Below are 18854 nucleotides of genomic sequence, written 5' to 3' on the forward strand. Positions count from 1 at the left end.
TTTCAAGGTGCCCTGTGGTAAGTAAAAGATGTATATTGTCACCCTAGAGCAACCACACTTTTAAAAAGCACAACAAAGAAGCAGGAGGAATGAATTAATCCAAAAAAGACAGGAGGAAAAAAAAAGGGAATAAAGAACACATTAGACAAAAAGAAAACAGATAGTAATGTGGCACATTAAATCCAATCACATCATCATGCTGTACATTAGATTCCCAGAGTCTATTCATCTTAACACTGATTTGTACCCTTTGATCAACATTTCCCATTTCCCCATACCAGTCCATGGCAACTATCAGTCTACTCTTTGTTTCTATCAGTTCTACTTTTTTTTTTTTTTCCAATCAAGATTCCACATATGAGTGAGATTATACAATATCTGCTGTTCTGGTTTATTTCAGCTAGCATTATTCCTTAAGGTTAATCCAGGTTGCCACAATGGCAGGACTTCCTTTTTTTGACAGTAATCTACTTTAACTATAAAGACGCAGAGAGATTAAAAGTAACACACACACACAAAAAAAAGATACGGCATGCAAACACTAGTCGTAAGAAAGTTGGAATGGGTAAAGGTGAGGGGAGGAGAAACTGGTGAAGACAGTCAAAAGGTACAAGTTTCCAGTTACAAGATAAGGAAGTACTAGGGTTATAATGTACAACATGTAAAAAAGAATTAATACTTCTATATGCTATAGATAAAAATTGTTAAGAGACTAAATCCTAAGAGTTCTTTAGTTTTACTTTTAGTTCTTCTCTGTTTAACTTTGTGTGCTATGAGCTGATGGATGTTCATTAAACTTACTGTGATAATCATTCCATGATGTAAGTCAAATCATTATACTACACAACTTAAAAAAAAAAGAAAGCTAAAGCAAGTATATTAAGCAGACAAACAGACTTGTGGACGAACAGCATTATCAAAGATAAACAGGGACATTTCATGGCAGTAAATAAGTCAATTTATGAAGAAGACATAACCAATCTATTGCAGAGGGACCTAATGACAGAGTTCCAAAATCCATGAGAAGCAAACCTGACAGAACCAAAAGGAGAAACTGACAAGGTCTCAATTACAATGGGAGACTTCAACATACACTCTTGACGACTGATAAAATTAGTAAAATAGAGAACATATGAACTGCCCAATACTTTGACTAACAGACATTTATAGAACACCCCACCCAACAATAAATAGCAGGATGTATATTCTTTTCAATGGACATGTTACGTTTGCTGCTGCTGCTGCTGCTAAGTCGCTTCAGTCATGTCCGACTCTAGGACAAGTCATACCCTGAACCATAAAACAAGTCTCAGTACATTTTAAAAGATTCAGCTTACACAAAGTACATTTTCTGAGTACAAAAGAAGTAAATTGGAAATCATTAACAGAAAAATCTCTAGAAAAAAATCCAAATATCTGAAAACTAAATAACGCATTTCTAAATAGTCCATAGGCCAAAGACAGAATAAAAACAAAAAATACAACAATCAAAATATATGGGACTCTGCAAAAACAGTACTTGGTAGGAAATTTATAGCGCTTAAACACATACAGAAAAGAAGAAAGGTCTCAAATCAATGACATCAGCTTCTATCTAGAGAAACTAGGGGGGAAAAAAAGCAAATGAAGTCCCCTAGTAAATTAAAGAAAGGAAACAATATTAGAAGGAAGTCAATGTATAAGAAATAGAAAACAATGAAACTAAAAACTGGGTCCCTTAGAAGATCAGTGAAATTGATAAACCTCTAGCCAGACTGAATATGATAAAAAGAGAGAAGAATTAAATTACCAATATCAGAAATGAGAGAAGTAACATCACTGCAGATTCTACCAATATTAAAAGGATAGGTGAATATTAGGAATAATTTTGTGCTTACCAACACAACATATATAAAATGGACAAATGCTTAAAAAGATACCAACTACCAAAGGTCATTCAACTAGAAACAGATAATCTGAATAGCCCTGCATGTGTTAAAGAAACTGAAATTGAACTTCTGGTCCAGATAGCTCCACTAGTGAATTCTACCAAACATTCAAGAAATAAAAAATACCAATTCTCCATAAATTCTTCCAGAAAATTGAAGAGATGAGAACACTCTCCAACTTATTCTATGAGGCCAGCATTATCCTCATACTGAAACCAAATATATTATAATAAAACCACAGATCAGTATCTCTTATGAACAAAGATGTAAAAATCTCATTTTAGTAAATCAAATTCAATAGTCTGTAAAAAGGATACATGTCAGACCAAATGGAGTTTATTTCAGGAAAGCAATGCTGAGTTTAACATTAAAAAATGGATGTAATTCACTATATCAAAAAACCAAAAGAGAAAAAACATATTATTATGTCAAGAGATGCATAAAAAGTAATTGGCAAAATATAACATCCATTTCAGTGTGTCTGCCACAGCCTTGTCTAACTCAATGAAACTAAGCCATGCCCGTGGGGCAACCCAAGATGGGCGGGTCATGGTAGAGAGAGCTGACAGAATGTGGTCCACTGGAGAAGGGAATGGCAAACCACTTCAGTATTCTTGCCTTGAGAACCCCATGAACAGTATGAAAAGGCAAAATGATAGGATACTGAAAGAGAAACTCCCCAGGTCAGTAGGTGGCCAATATATACTGGAGATCAGTGGAGAAATAACTCCAGAAAAAATGAAGGGATAGAGCCAAAGAAAAAACAATATCCAGCTGTGGATGTGACTGGTGATAGAAGCAAGGTGCGATGCTGTAAAGAGCAATATTGCATAGGAACCTGGAATGTCAGGTCCATGAATCAAGGCAAATTGGAAGAGGTCAAACAAGAGATGGCAAGAGTGAATGTCGACATTCTAGGAATCAGCGAACTGAAATGGACTGGAATGGGTGAATTTCACTCAGATGACCATTATATCTACTACTGCGGGCAGGAATCCCTCAGAAGAAATGGAGTAGCCATCATGGTCAACAAAAGAGTCCGAAATGCAGTACCTGGATGCAATCTCAAAAAACACAGAATGATCTCTGTTCGTTTCCAAGGCAAACCATTCAATATCACAGTCATCCAAGTCTATGCCCCAACCAGTAATGCTGAAGAAGCTGAAGTTGAATGGTTCTATGAAGACCTACAAGACCTTTTAGAACTAACACCCAAAAAAGATGTCCTTTTCATTATAGGGGACTGGAATGCAAAAGTAGGAAGTCAAGAAACACCTGGAGTAACAGGCAAATTTGGCCTTGGAATACGGAATGAAGCAGGGCAAAGACTAATAGAGTTTTGCAAGAAAATGCACTGGTCATAGCAAACACCCTCTTCCAACAACACAAGAGAAGACTCTATACATGGATTTCACCAGATGGTCAACACTGAAATCAGATTGATTATATTCTTTGCAGCCAAAGGTGGAGAAGCTCTATACAGTCAGCAAAAACAAGACCAGGAGTTGACTGTGGCTCAGATCATGAACTCCTTATTGCCAAATTCAGACTGAAATTGAAGAAAATAGGGAAAACCACTAGACCATTCAGGTATGACCTAAATCAAATCCCTTATGATTATACAGTGGAAGTGAGAAATAGATTTAAGGGCCTAGATCTATAGATAGAATGCCTGATGAACTATGGAATGAGGTTCATGACATTGTGTACAGGAGACAGGGATCAAGACCATCCCCATGGAAAAGAAATGCAGAAAAGCAAAATGGCTGTCTGGGGAGGCTTTACAAATAGCTGTGAAAAGAAGAGAAGCAAAAAGCAAAGGAGAAAAGGAAAAACATAAGCATTTGAATGCAGAGTTCCAAAGAATAGCAAGAAGAGATAAGAAAGCCTTCTTCAGCGATCAATGCAAAGAAATAGAGGAAAACAACAGAATGGGAAAGACTAGAGATCTTTTCAAGAAAATTAGAGATACCAAGGGAACATTTCATGCAAAGATGGGCTTGATAAAGGACAGAAATGGTATGGACCTAACAGAAGCAGAAGATATTAAGAAGAGGTGGCAAGAATACATAGAAGAACTGTACAAAAAAGATCTTCACGACCCAGATAATCACGATGATGTGATCACTGACCTAGAGCCAGACATCCTGGAATGTGAAGTCAAGTGGGCCTTAGAAAGCACCACTACGAACAAAGCTAGTGGAGGTGATGGAATTCCAGTTGAACTATTTCAAATCCTGAAAGATGATGCTGTGAAAGTGCGCTCTCAATATGCCAGCAAATTTGGAAAACTCAGCAGTGGCCACAGGACTGGAAAAGGTCAGTTTTCATTCCAATCCCAAAGAAAGGCAATGCCAAAGAATGCTCAAATTACCACATAATTGCACTCATCTCACACACTAGTAAAGTAATGCTCAAAATTCTCCAAGCCAGGCTTCAGCAATATGTCAACCGTGAAATTCCTGATGTTCAAGCTGGTTTTAGAAAAGGCAGAGGAACCAGAGATCAAATTGCCAACATCCACTGGATCATGGAAAAAGCAAGAGAGTTCCAGAAAATCATCTATTTCTGCTTTATTGACTATGCCAAAGCCTTTGACTGTGTGGATCATAATCAACTGTGGAAAATTATGAAAGAGATGGGAATACCAGACCACCTGATCTGCCTCTTGAGAAATTTGTATGCAGGTCAGGAAGCAACACTTAGAACTGGACATGGAACAACAGACTGGTTCCAAATAGGAAAGGGAGTACATCAAGGCTGTATATTGTCACCCTGCTTATTTAACTTCTATGCAGAGTACATCATGAGAAACGCTGGACTGGAAGAAACACAAGCTGGAATCAAGATTGCCGGGAGAAATATCAATAACCTCAGATATGCAGATGACACCACTCTTATGGCAGAAAGTGAAGAGGAACTAAAAAGCCTCTTGATGAAAGTGAAAGTGGAGAGTGAAAAAGGTGGCTTAAAGCTCAACATTCAGAAAACAAAGATCATGGCATCTGGTCCCATCACTTCATGGGAAATAGATGGGGAAACAGTGGAAACAGTGTCAGACTTTATTTTTGGGGGCTCCAAAATCACTGCAGATGGTGACTGCAGCCATGAAATTAAAAGACGATTACTCCTTGGATGGAAAGTTATGACCAACTAGATAGCATATTGAAAAGCAGAGACATTACTTTGCCAACAAAGGTTCATCTAGTCAAGGCTATGGTTTTTCCTGTGGTCATGTATGGATGTGAGAGTTGGACTGTGAAGAAGGCTGAGGCCCAAAGAATTGATGCTTTTGAACTGTGGTGTTGGAGAAGACTCTTGAGAGTCCCTTGGACTGCAAGGAGGTCCAACCAGTCCATTCTGAAGGAGATCAGCCCTGGGATTTCTTTGGAAGGAATGATGCTAAAGCTGAAACTCCAGTACTTTGGCCACCTCATGCGAAGAGCTGACTCATTGGAAAAGACTCTGATGCTAGGAGGGATTGGGGGCAAGAGGAGAAGGGGACGACAGAGGATGAGATGGCTGGACGGAATCACTGACTCGATGGACGTGAGTCTGAGTGAACTCCGGGAGTTGGTGATGGATAGGGAGGCCTGGCGTGTTGTGATTCATGGGGTCACAAAGAGTCGGACACGACTGAGCGACTGAAGTCAAGTGAGCTGAACTGAACATCCATTTCTGATAAAAACTCTTAGCAAAAGAGAAATAGAAGGGAACTCCTTCAATCTGATGAAGCGCATCTACGAAAAACCTAACACTAACATCATACTTACCCACTCCGGTGTTCTTGCCTGGAGAATCCCAGGGACAGGGGAGCCTGGTGGGCTGCCGTCTATGGGGTCGCACAGAGTCGGACACGACTGAAGTGACTTAGCAGCAGCAACAGCAGCAGCAACATCATACTTAATAATGAAAGGCTGAATGCTTACCCTAAGAAGAGAAACCAGACTGGGATGTCTGCTCTCACTGGTCCTGCTCAACACTGTGCTGGAGGTTCTTGCCAATGTAATCAAGCAAGAATAAAGCAATAAAACATATCCAGATTGGAAAGAAAGAAGGAAAACTGTCTTTATTCACAGACAATATTTTCAACTAGGTAGGAGATCCTATGGAATCTCCAAAAACCTTCAATAAATGACAAGTGAGTCTAGCAAGATTGTGTGCGTGCGTGCTAAGCTGCTTCACGTGTGTCCGACTCTGTGCAATGGACTATGGGCTGTAGCCTATGGACTGTAGCCCGCCAGGCTCCTCTGTCCAGGGGATTCTCCAGGCAAGAATACTGGAGTGGGTTGCCATTGCCCTTCTCCAGGGGAGCTTTCCGAACCAGGGATCAAACCCTCATCTCTCACATCTCCTACACTGACAGGCAGGTCCTTTACCACTAGCGCCACCTGGGAAGCCCCGGGCAGTGCAAGATTACAGGACACACGTGAAAGTGAAAGTCGTTCAGCCGTGTCCAGCTCTTTGCGACCCCATGGACTACACAGTCCATGCGATTCTCCAGGCCAGAATACTGGAGTGGGTAGCTTTTCCATTCTCCAGGGGATCTTCCCAAGCTGAGCCACAAGGGAACCTCAAGAATACTGGAGTGAGTAGACTATCCCTTTTCCTGCGGATCTTCCAGACCCAGGAATCGAACCAGGGTCTCCTGCACTGCAGGCAGATTCTTTACCAGCTGAGCTATCAGGGAAGCCCCAGTCAATATGGAAAAGTCAACTATATTCCTATATACTAACAACAAACAATCAGACATTGAAATTAAAAAAACAAAATCAGTTATAATCGAATCAAAACATATTAAATACTTAGGAATAGATCTGACAAAAAATGTAAAAGATCTGAACACTGAACACCACAAAACACTGCTGAGAAAAATTAAAGATGACCTAAATAAATGGACAAATATACCTTGTTCATGGGCTGGAAGACTCAATATTGTTAAGATGTCAATTCTCTTCAAACTGATCTAGAGAGCCAATACAATGCCAATCAAAATCCCAAGCAGGCTTTTTCGTAGAAACTGACAAACTAATTCTAAAATCCAAATGGAAGTGCAAATGACCTAGAATAGCCAAAACAACCTGGAAAAAGAGCAAAGTTAGAACAAGATTTTTTACAAAGCTACAGTAATCAAGACAGTGTGGTACTGTATTGGCACAAAGACAAAAAGATCAGTGGAATAGAATAAACAGTAGTTTTCCACAAAAGTGAGAAGACGGTTCAACGGACAAAAGGTAGTCTTTTCAAAAAGTGGTGCAAAAACTATTGGATATCCATCTGGAAGAAGAAAGAACTATGATCCATTTATATACATGGTACATAATTTTTGTACCATATACAAAAATTAACTCAAAATGGAACAGACTTAAATGTAAAACTTAAAACTATATCTAGAAGAAAACTTGAGATAGGCAAAAATTTCTTAGATGCCCAAGCACAGTAATTAAAACAAAAAAATTGGACTTAAAATTAAAAATCTCTACTCCTCAAAAGCTACTATTTAAAGGATTGAGAAGACAAGCAACGTATCGGGGGTGGGGGGTGGAGGAGGCGGAGGGAGGGGTGGTGGAAATCTTCTCAAAGCACACATCTGATAAAGGAATTGTATCCAAAAAAAAAAGAACTCTCATAGCTCAATTAAAAGAAAACAAAGTCATTTTAAAAATGGGCAAAATATCTAGTCATCAAATGGCAAATAAGTACATGAAGACATGCTCAACATCACTAATCATTAGGAAAATGCACGTGAAACCATGAGATATCACTACACCTTTCTTAGAGGAGCTAAAATTAAACTGGCCATACCAACTGGTGATGAGGATGTGGACAGACTGAAGCTCTCATACATTTATGATAGGAATGCAAAATGGTAAAACCACAAGGCAGTTTCTTAAAAAAGTTAAACATGTGCAATGATATGATCCAGTCATTCCACAAGTAAGCATTTACCTAAGAGAAACGAAAGCACGTTTATACAAAAATTTCTATACAGATGCTCACAGAGCCTTTCTTTACAATAACCAAAAAACTGGGAGGAACCTAAACGTTAATCCACAGAGGAGAGGATAAACAAATTCTGATATATGCCTGTTAACAAAATGCCACTCGACAATAAAAGGAAATCAAACCACCGATACATACTATAACATGTATGGATCAAAAAATAATCTTGCCAGATAAAAAGAAAGATCAGTAAGTAAGAGGACAACCAACAGAATTCCATATATGAAATCCTAGGAAAAGGAAATATCTCTTTATTGACAGAAAGCAGATCGGTAGCTACCTGGGACAGGAATAGGTAGGGCAGGGAAAGGAAGAACAGGAGAGAGGAATTACCAAGGGGGACAAAGAAATAGTTGGGAGTGATGTATATGTTCACTGTGTTGACTGTGGTGGGTAGTTTCAGGCATTTATACATACCTATGTTACCTTATGAAATAGTACACTTTGAATATGCAAATCTTATTGTATATCAATTATAATTCAACAAAGCTGTTAAAAATAACATGTACATGAAATACTAAGCAATAAGTTTAATGTGTTCAAGATTTACACTGAAAACCATAAAACACTGCTAAGAGAAAGAAAGCAAAGAGGTCCTAAACAAATAGGGAAATGAGATATATCATGTTTATGGATTTGGAAAATTCAGTAACTGTTAAAATATCCACGTTCCCAATATTAATCTATATGTTCAAGGTAATGCCAACCAAAAGTCAGCATAGAAACTGACAAAAAAATTCTAAACTTTCTTTGGAAATACAAAGGACACAAAATAGTCAAAATACTTGTGAAAAAGAACAAAGTTGGAAGACTTACACTACCTAATTTCAAGACTTAGTATAAAGCTACAGATAGTAAGACAAAAACATAGATCAGTGAAACAGAATAAAGTCTAGAAATAGATACATATATATTTCAATTAATTTTCAACAAAGATGCCAAGTTAAATTCAATAAGGTAATTTCAAAAAATGGTGCTGGAACAAATGGACATCCATATGGAAGGAATTTCAACCCTTACCTCACACCATACACTAAAATTGAATCAATACATATCATAGACCTAAATATAAAAGCCAAAATTATAAAACTTCTAGAAAAAAACAAAAGAGAAAAGGCTTTGTGAACTTGGGGTTGGTAAAGCCTTAGAAAACACAAAATGCAAAAATCTTAAAAAAGAATTAGTTAATTGGATTTCATTAACATGTAAAACTTCTGTATTTTGAAAGCCACTATTATAAACAAAAAGGCTAGCCACAGACTTGGAGAAAATATTCACAATGAAAATATCTGGGAAAGGACTTATATCAAGGGTCCTCTATAACACAGAAATAAAAAAATAAAAATCTTAAAATTTAAAATGAAAAAAGAAAGATACAAAAATGGCCAATAGCACATGAATGCTCAATATCATTGTTCATCAGACAAAAACAAATTAAAACTACAAAGAAACACTATACACACACACACAAACACACACACACTAGAATGACTAAAATTAAAAAAGCTTGACAATACCAGCTGCTAGCAAGGACAGGAAGCCAGTGGAACTCCCATGCTGCTGCTGCTGCTAAGTCGCATCAGTCGTGTCCGACTCTGTGCAACCCCATAGACGGCAGCCCACCAGGCTCCCCCATCCCTGGGATTCTCCAGGCAAGAACACTGGAGTGGGTTGCCATTTCCTTCTCCAATCTGTGAAAGTGAAGTCGCTCAGTTGTGTCCAACTCTTAGCGACCCCATGGACTGCAGCCTACCAGGCTCCTCCGTCCACGGGATTTTCCAGGTAAGAGTACTGGAGTGGGTTGCCAGTGCATCACTGGTAAATGTAAAATGGTTCTTTCTCTTATCCCTTATCATATGACCCACTTACTCCACCCGTAGGTATTTATTCAAGAAACACAAAATCATGTATCCACACAGAGACTTGTGCATGAATGTTCGAAACAGCAGCTTTCTTCACAACAGCCCCAAACTGGACACAATCCAAGTGTTCCACAAAGGTGAGGAGATAAACAAACTGTGCTATATTCATACAATGAAATGGTATATAATAATGATAAGGGAGGAACTACCACTGTTTCACACAACATGGACAATTCTCAAAATTATGCCAAACAAAAGAATGTAGACATCGAAAAATATATACTGTATGATTCTATTTGTATAAAATTCTAGAAAAACTATAGTGCTATAAAAAGCAAATCAGTAGCTATTGGAGGCTCAGGGTAATGAGAGGCACTGACTGTAAAGGGCCATGAGAGGCCATCTGGAGGTAACGTAATGTTCTGTATCTTGATTGTGGTGATGAAATTGATAGCTATATTAGTCAAAATTCATCACCAAACAAAATAAAATGGATGCATTTTATTGCATGAAAACTTGATCTCAACAATGATTAAAAATAAACAGTATATTGTTTAAGTACACTTACAGAAGGTAAAAAAAATTTTTTTCAAATCAAGGTAATAACAACCACAAAATTTAGGACAGTATCTAATTCTGGGTTAGAGGGCTAGTAAGGAAGGAAGCAGGGAACTAGCAAAAAGGGAGGAATGATGCACAAGTAGATTAAATTATCATTAAAGCTTTAGTTCTCTGGTGGAGTAATATTCATTATTGTTACAAATAATTAAGATAAGAAAAGCAGCAAGTGGAGAGCACTGATGATACCATATCACAATTAATTCAATTCTCTGGACCTGAAGTACAGATTAAAAAAAAAAAAAGGTAGTCACCTCACCCATATATTTCCCATGTCTCTGATGTGGGGAATATGCGAATAAATCCACCTCTCCGATCATTCTCTTCCTTCACCCTCCGTAAAACTTTGATCTACATGGAGGAAGAGAAAATAAAATGAGCACCTATTTTGATAAATGTAATCCATGTGGTTACAGGACAGAGTTATGACCCAAGAATATGCAAGAAGCATGAAGGAAGAAATTAATTCCATTTAAGACGCTGTTTTTGAGAGGCTATATCTCCCATGTTCCGTGTAAGACAGGACTGTCATGAATATTATGAATCACTAATTTTCACTGAACCCTATGTTAACCCACAAAGGCCTGAGATGGAGTCATCTTTACCTCCTCCATTGACAGACCAAGCACAGAACCGCCTAACTTCCCCGGCACCTTCTCCCGTGCTGAGCCCACAAGGTTTTTCATTTCCGCATCACTGGCGGAGAGTGGACGGGAACGCTAGGGAGAAGAAAAAAGAAAAAGAAAATGTATTGCCATCGTCTTTCTTCACTTCCCTCTAGTCAGTCCCTCAATACCATTATGTTTCATAATATGTATAAGCTCAAATCCAAAGCCCACTTTCTGTAATAGATCTCTCAGCCTGAAATCCTGGCAAACAGATGAAAGTTAGTAAATTCAAAGAAGAGAAAAAAGGACAGAACGAAAACACTATGGGTTGAAACAGACACACAAAAAAGAAAGATACCCACATGGCTTCCTAAGCTAGTACTTACTCCTAATCTTCGTTTTGACATAAATCTAACAGTTTGAAAGATATGGGAGAAAAAAATCTGAAAATAACTTCAATGTAAGGTTAGAAAGGCAATGCCAAAGAATGCTCAAACTACCGCACAACTGCACTCATCTCACACGCTAGTAAAGTAATGCTCAAAATTCTCCAAGCCAGGCTTCAGCAATACGTGAACCATGAACTTCCTGATGTTCAAGCTGGTTTTAGGAAAGGCAGAGGAACCAGAGATCAAATTGCCAACATCCGCTGGATCAGGGAAAAAGCAAGAGAGTTCCAGAAAAACATCTAATTTCTGCTTTATTGACTATGCTAAAGCCTTTGAGTGTGTGGATCACAATAAACTGTGGAAAATTCTTCAAAAGATGGGAATACCAGACCACCTGACCTGCCTCTTGAGAAACCTATTTGCAGGTCAGGAAGCAACAGTTAGAACTGGACATGGAACAACAGACTGGTTCCAATAGGAAAAGGAGTACGTCAAGGCTGTATATTGTCACCCTGCTTATTTAACTTATATGCAGAGTTATCATGAGAAACACTGGGCTGGAAGAAGCACAAGCTGGAATTAAGATTGCCGGGAGAAATATCAATAGCCTCAGATATGCAGATGACACCACCCTTATGGCAGAAAGTGAAGAGGAACTAAAAAGCCTCTTGATGAAAGTGAAAATGGAGAGTGAAAAAGGTGGCTTAAAGCTCAACATTCAGAAAACGAAGATCATGGCATCTGGTCCCATCACTTCATGAGAAATAAATGGGGAAACAGTGGAAACAGTGTCAAACTTTAATTTTGGGGGCTCCAAAAATCACTGCAGATGGTGACTGCAGCCATGAAATTAAAATACGCTTACTCCTTGGAAGGAAAGTTATGACCAACCTAGACAGCATATTAAAAAGCAGAGACATCACTTTGCCAACAAAGGTCCGTCTAGTCAAGGCTATGGTTTTTCCAGTGGTCACGTATGGATGTGAGAGTTGGACTGTGAAGAAAACTGAATGCCAAAGAATTGATGCTTTTAAACTGTGGTGCTGGAGAAGACTCTTGAGAGTCCCTTGGACTGCAAGGAGATCCAACCAGTCCATCCTAAAGGAGACCAGTCCTGGGTGTTCACTGGAAGGACTGATGCTAAAGTTGAAACTCCAATACTTTGGTCACCTCATGCAAAGAGCTGACTCATTGGAAAAGACCCTGATGCTGGGAGGGATTGGGGGGCAGGAGGAGAAGGGGACGACAGAGGATGAGATGGCTGGATGGCATCACTGACTCGATGCACATGCGTTTGGGTAAACTCCTAGAGTTGGTGATGGACAGGAAGGCATGGCGTGCTGCGATTCATGGGGTCACAAAGAGTTGGACATGACTGAGTGACTGAACTGAACTGAAGATTAGATATGTGTTTATTTCAGGAAGTCACTATATTCTTTTAACACTCGGGAAGGAGAGCTAGGAAAAGTGAGACATAAGACAGAAAAACAATAAGCAATCTGCTATGTCACCGATGACAAAGTTGGACAGTAGGATGTTTCAGAACTTGAGGGGTAAATATTGAGATGAGAGTTATCAGTGATGCAGAAAAGAAATGCGAGCAAGGCTATGATGTGAGAAACTCTGTAGCTGCTGGACTTCAAGAGACTTGTATCTAGGATGACTGCCTTGGGTACTCCAAGGAGGCACCCCAGTTGGTCATGCTCCTTATGAGATCCCCAAAGATGAGCAGGGTGACTTCAGCTTCTTAATGATGATCAGGAAGGTTGTCGCAGAACGTAAGTTTTAAGTGATTTTGATGTTATGAGAGCAGAGAAATATAAAGGCAACAAAGGAAGGCAGATGTATGAAAGGTGAAAATAAACTATTATTTTAAAAAAACTGATAACTTGGCTTATAACTAAATCAGCCAAGTTAAGTCAGCCAAGTGGGAATAAGGAATGAATAATCCAAGAAATGGGGGTGCAATTTGTCTCTCTAAGAGTCCAAGAAGTAACTCTGACCGGAGAAGAAATCTTACTGTCAGAAACTATTGTTTATTTGCCTCTTTGTGTACATCTATGGAAAGGCTTTTTGACAACTCACTTTTGACATTTCTAGCTACACTCAACGGCAGTGGTTTAGTCGCTAAGTCGTGTCCAACTCACAACCCCATGGACTATATCCTGCCAGGTTCCTTTGTCCATGGAATTCTCCAACCAAGAATACTAAAGTGGGCTGCCATTTCCTTTTCCAGGGGATCTTCTTGACTCAGGAATTGAACCCAGGTCTCCTGCACAGCAGGCAGATCCTTTACCAACTGAGTTACAAGAGAAGCTCCTCAACAATACTCATTGTTAAACTAAATGTTTGTGTTGCCCCAAAATTCATGCTGAAGCTGTAACCCACACAATGTGATGGTATTTGGAGACAGGGCTTTTCGGAGGTAAGTAGGTGAGGACGTGAGAATGAGGCACTGGTCTAATGAGATAAATGCCTTGTAAACAAGAGTCACCAGGGAGCTTGTTCTCTCTCTCTCTCTGCCTGAATATGCACAAAGAGCACAGTGCAAGATGATGACCATCTACAAGCCGAAAGAAGAGGCCTCAGAACAAAACCTATCTTGCCAGCACATTGACCTGGAACTTCCCAGCCTTCAGAACTGTGAGAAATAGATTTCTGTGGTTTAAGTCACCCGGTCTATGGTATTTTGTTATGGTAGCATACAGACTAATGTCTACCTGTATATAAATAACCATGATTGGATTTATCTTTGGATACAGGGGAGACCAATATATACTAATCTTCAAAACCAGCATGGAGTTATAAAACACAGATTTTCTGATAAGCAAATCCATGAAAGAAAAATCATTAAATCAGCAGATACAAGCAATGAGTGAAGGCAGGAACTTTTCTCTCTTTAGCTTTTCCTGCGGTATCTTTAGCATCTAGAACACTACTTGGCATGGAGCAGGATATTCAATAAATATTTTTTGAACAAATAAATAATGCGCTGACACACAGATCAACCATGGTTAGAATTAAAATTTGCAGAGGATTTTGGAAAAAAAATTCAACTCCCTTCTAATCCCTGGAATTACACAGCACATGTTGGGATTACAGGGCAATTAAGAAGAAAGTTTAAAAATTTAGGAAGGCAATCAATATAATCATTTTTAAAAATCTTTAAAGTGTGAGTTCTTATTTAGCATATAATTTGGAAAAGCCAAAATATTAAATGGGTGTCTTGAGGACGTCTGTCATTTTCACACATTATTTACTGTTTCCTAAAAAGACTTACGGAGAAGGCAATGGCACCCCACTCCAGTACTCTTGCCTGGAAAATCCCATGGATGGAGGAGCCTGGTAGGCTGCAGTCCATGGGGTCGCTAGAGTCGGACACGACTCAGCGACTTCACTTTCACTTTTCATTCTCATGCATTGGAGGAGGAAATGGCAACCCACTCCAGTGTTCTTGCCTGGAGAATCCCAGGGACGAGGGAGCCTGCTGGGCTGCCGTCTACGGGGTTGCACAGAGTCGGATACGACTGAAGCAACTTAGCAGCAGCAGCAGCAGCAGCAAAAAGACTTATCTACCTCACATGTCACAACATGACTTTGATCAGAAAGCCACTGGCAGTAAAACCTCCAAAGTCAAGTTGCCTTATCACCTCACACTAGTTAAAGATATCTTAAAGTCCTCTGAAATTATGAAAGAAGAGAATGTGAAGTAAGCATTCATTTTAATGATATAAATAAAAATAAAGATTAAGCATTTTAGAATAGAAAGAATGCTACTTTAAAATGCTGATTAACTGTATTACAAGGTCACTGATAGAAGTATTTTAAGAAATAGTTATTGCCTATCAGAATAGTTTTAAGGAATCGTCATATTTATAAGAACATGGATCAAGTCACTACTGATCAAGTCACTCATCTGATGAGCACCACCAATTAAAAAAAATTTTTTTTCTGCTTTTTTGTCTTTTTTTGTTTTTGTTGTTCAATCTCTTGTCTTTATTAGGGGTTTTTTGCTTGTTTGTTGTTTATTTTTCTTTTTTTATCTTTTTAAACTTTTTTTTTTTTTTGCTTTCCTAGGACCTAATTTTCATTTTTGTAGAACTGCTTCCTGATAGAGTGATATTGCTGGCTTCCAAAGATTGAGATTATTATGATGCTGCTGCAATCTTCCTCTACTCATCTAAGCCTGCTCCCACAAAGAATGAGCACCTCAAAACATTCCCAGTCATTTTCAGAGTTGTCACTGACCCACATTCACAATACTCACAGTACACAATCCTAACTCAAGCCACTGCATGCCTGTGTGAGTGTTATTTGAGTGGGGTGTGTAGGAATTCAAGCAGGTGCTCCTGGTCGGGGTACTCGGGAGGTTAGAAAAAGGAGGGGGTAATGGTGCTTGTTAGATGAATGCTCCAGCTGTTAACTTCCATGAACCAAGGTCTTTATTCTTTTACTGCCACAAATACCACAAGGCTGCAAAGAAAAGGTCAATGCTACTTCAAGAGGAAAAAAAAACGTGGCTGGAAACTCCTTTAATCTCTTCACCCATTTATCTCAGTGTCAACTATTAAGAAGGCTGAGGGGGGCTTCCCTGGTGGTCCAGTGGCTAATACTTTGTGCTCCCAACGCAGGGGACCTGGGTTCGATCCCTGGTTGGGAAATATCCCACATGCCGCAATTAAGACCCAGCACAACCAAATAAATATTAAAAACAAAAAAAGAAGAAGAAGAAGAAGGCTGAGGGGGAGAAATGTGAAAAGATGTAGCTCCTGAAATCTAGGTATCTCAGATGCTTCTCTAACATCCACCCAGGTGTCCTATGTCTTTGGAGAAGCCAGTGGAAAATAATCAAATTAGAAAGTCAAAAATATTTTGCCAACCTCAGCTTTTCAATAAATTTGAAATTAGAGAGCAATTTTTTAATCTACATAATATCTGTTGTGCTGGTTCATAGAGAAATGTATTTATACAGGAACAGCAAAGCATTACTATTCTAGACCTACAAATACTTATTAACGAAATGAAGCCTTAACAAATGAATTACAGACACAGGTAAGAGAAAAAGGGGAGAAGAAAGGATAATAAAGAAAAAAAGAAAGAAGAAAAATGCTTATGAGTACCAAGGAGATACTTAGAAATTAAAAGCAAAGAAAAAAGAAATAAGGCTGACTTGAAAGGCCATCAGGATTGTCAAAAATAAGAGCAAAATAGTTTAAATGCAAGCCATTCTGTGGTTTTGACTTTGGACACAAAAGCTCAGCTTCATTCTCCGGGTAGTAGATAGAATAAATCCACATACTGCAATGAATTGACTGACTACACTAAGGAAATAAGGCTCCTCTGAACGTAAAAAGAACCACTGCCTCTGGCTAGATGACGCAAGATTTAAACTACTGGGTTCTCAGACACACTTTTAACTGCCGCAGTAAGAATTCTGCCATGCAACACGCATCTAAGTTGTTAAAATATCATTAGTACAACTCAGGATACAGAACTACACCCAGGGAAGAAACACGTACACAGCTAACTTTTGTTGCTGGGGAAGAACTGAAAAGTACCAGTTAGGAGAAAACTGGACGAACGCAGAAAATAAAAAAATGGTGAGGCATCCTCAAAGATATCAAAATTGAGGGGTTAAAAAAAAAATCTGTTTGAAAGAGAACACATGCAGAGAAAAAAAAAAATCTCCCAACGCAATTTTACAAAGTTTGGAATTCTGTGTTAAAAACACATGGATTAGAAATAGATCAATTTATATGTGATGCATCTTGCCACCCAGAAAATAAGAAGGACAAGTTTAAGAAGTGAAATGAATCACTGATATCAAATGAAAGAAAATGAACAAAAAAAGACCACATGTGAACAAATCTGGGTGGAAATAGACCAAAAATGGCTAACAGAGAAGTCTTAAATATAATGATAACGGGAAGTACACTACTGAGAAATTACGGGGGGCGCGGGGGGGGGGGTGCAGGGAAGAAAGCAAGTAAGTAGGTGTGTGTTACAGTAAAAGAAAGAGACATGTAGCATCTGAAAATGTGTAATAAACCTAAGTCAGCAGGTCTGAGAGACATGCATCTTGTTATTAACAGAACTGGCTTTAAAAACAAAAAAACTTACCAAAACCACTTACAATTATGTTTGAAAAATCATGGAGAACTGAGGAGGTACCAGAGGATTAGAAAAAAACAAATGAGGTACCAATCTTCAAAAATGTAAGAAGTATGCTCCTGGTGATTACCGCCTGGTAAGTCTAACTTGAATCCCTAGTAAAATAATGGAACAAATATTAAAAGAAAAAAAATCCATAAACATTTAGAGTTTAATGGGTTCATAAAGAATAGTAGTACGGAGACTGCTTTATTTTAAAACATGCTTTAAAATTTTGATTTTTGGACAAAATAACAAAAAGGAGGAAAAGCACAAAAATATTTAATGTCTCTGGATGTTAGAGAAGCATCTGTGAAAATTTCATAGAATTTTTACTTTTAGTTTTATTTCCAATCAGGACTCAGTATCATGATATAATAAATAAAATACACCAATAAAAGCTGAACACAGTTAAAAGACAACTATAAGGTAAGATAAGTAGAGGTGAACCAAATTAGGAGGTGACTGGGTACTGATTAAGAATTGAATTTAGAATATGTATTGGTGTCTGGGAGGATGAATAATAAATTAATTGGGTTGATTTGCATTTCTTGACGATAGTAAATGTGAAAAGACATGACTACAAATAAGTGAATATCAAAATAACACCAGATACTGACAATGGAAAAAGGAAAAATCAAAATAGGACTTGAAAGTGTGAAGGGGACTAAATCTTCTGAGGGTTATCTGTGTGTCCAAAACTATCCCAAGTATTTTCCCTATGTTTGATCATTCCTTTGTCAGCATAACCCCATTTGTGTATTACTACCCTCATTTGTAATGTGATTTGTGTAAAACACAAATGGGATTATGGTAAGAAAGGAGTGGGAGAAGCCTCTTGAGAGTCCCTTGGACTGCAAGATTAAACCAGTCAATTCTTAAGGAAATCAACCCTGAATATTCATTGGAAGGACTGATGCTGAAGTGGAAGCTCCAATACTTTGGCCACCTGATGCAAAGAACTAACTCATTGAAAAAGACCCTGATGCTGGGAAAGACTGAAGGCAGAAGGAGAAAAGGGTGGCAGAGGATGAGATGGTTTGACAGCATCACAGACTCAGTGGACATGAATCTCAGCAAACTCTGGGAGATAGTGAAGGACATGTAAGCCTGGTATGCTGCAGTCCATGGGGTCTCAAAGAGTCAGACACAATTTAGTGACTGAATACACACCCTCATTTGATGGATGAGGGAAGTGAGCCTGAGACATAAACGAACTTGCTGAAGGTCTAAGAGTTAGTGACTGGCAGAGTTCAAATTCGAACCCAGGTCTATCTGACCTCAAAGTCCCTGTTC

General features: G+C 38.6%; 1 protein-coding gene across 50 annotated transcripts in view; it reads right to left on the reverse strand.

Annotated features, from left to right (window-relative positions):
- TTLL5 (tubulin tyrosine ligase like 5) overlaps positions 1-18854 on the reverse strand; it is a 316623-nt gene that overhangs the window by 224401 nt on the left and 73368 nt on the right. For all 50 annotated transcript variants that reach the window (XM_086319545.1, XM_086319536.1, XM_086319563.1 and 47 more), the window contains 2 exons: positions 11017-11130; positions 10671-10762 (listed from right to left, as the gene is read on the reverse strand). In XM_086319545.1, the coding sequence (XP_086175671.1) occupies positions 10671-10762; positions 11017-11130 (206 nt within the window). The remainder of the gene's footprint in view (positions 1-10670; positions 10763-11016; positions 11131-18854) is intronic.

The sequence above is a fragment of the Bos grunniens genome, chromosome 10 (genome assembly GCF_055505025.1).
Source record: "Bos grunniens cultivar Pamir isolate PY7600 chromosome 10, Bosgru_T2T1.0, whole genome shotgun sequence".
In the NCBI taxonomy this organism is placed as follows: Eukaryota; Metazoa; Chordata; class Mammalia; order Artiodactyla; family Bovidae; genus Bos; species Bos grunniens.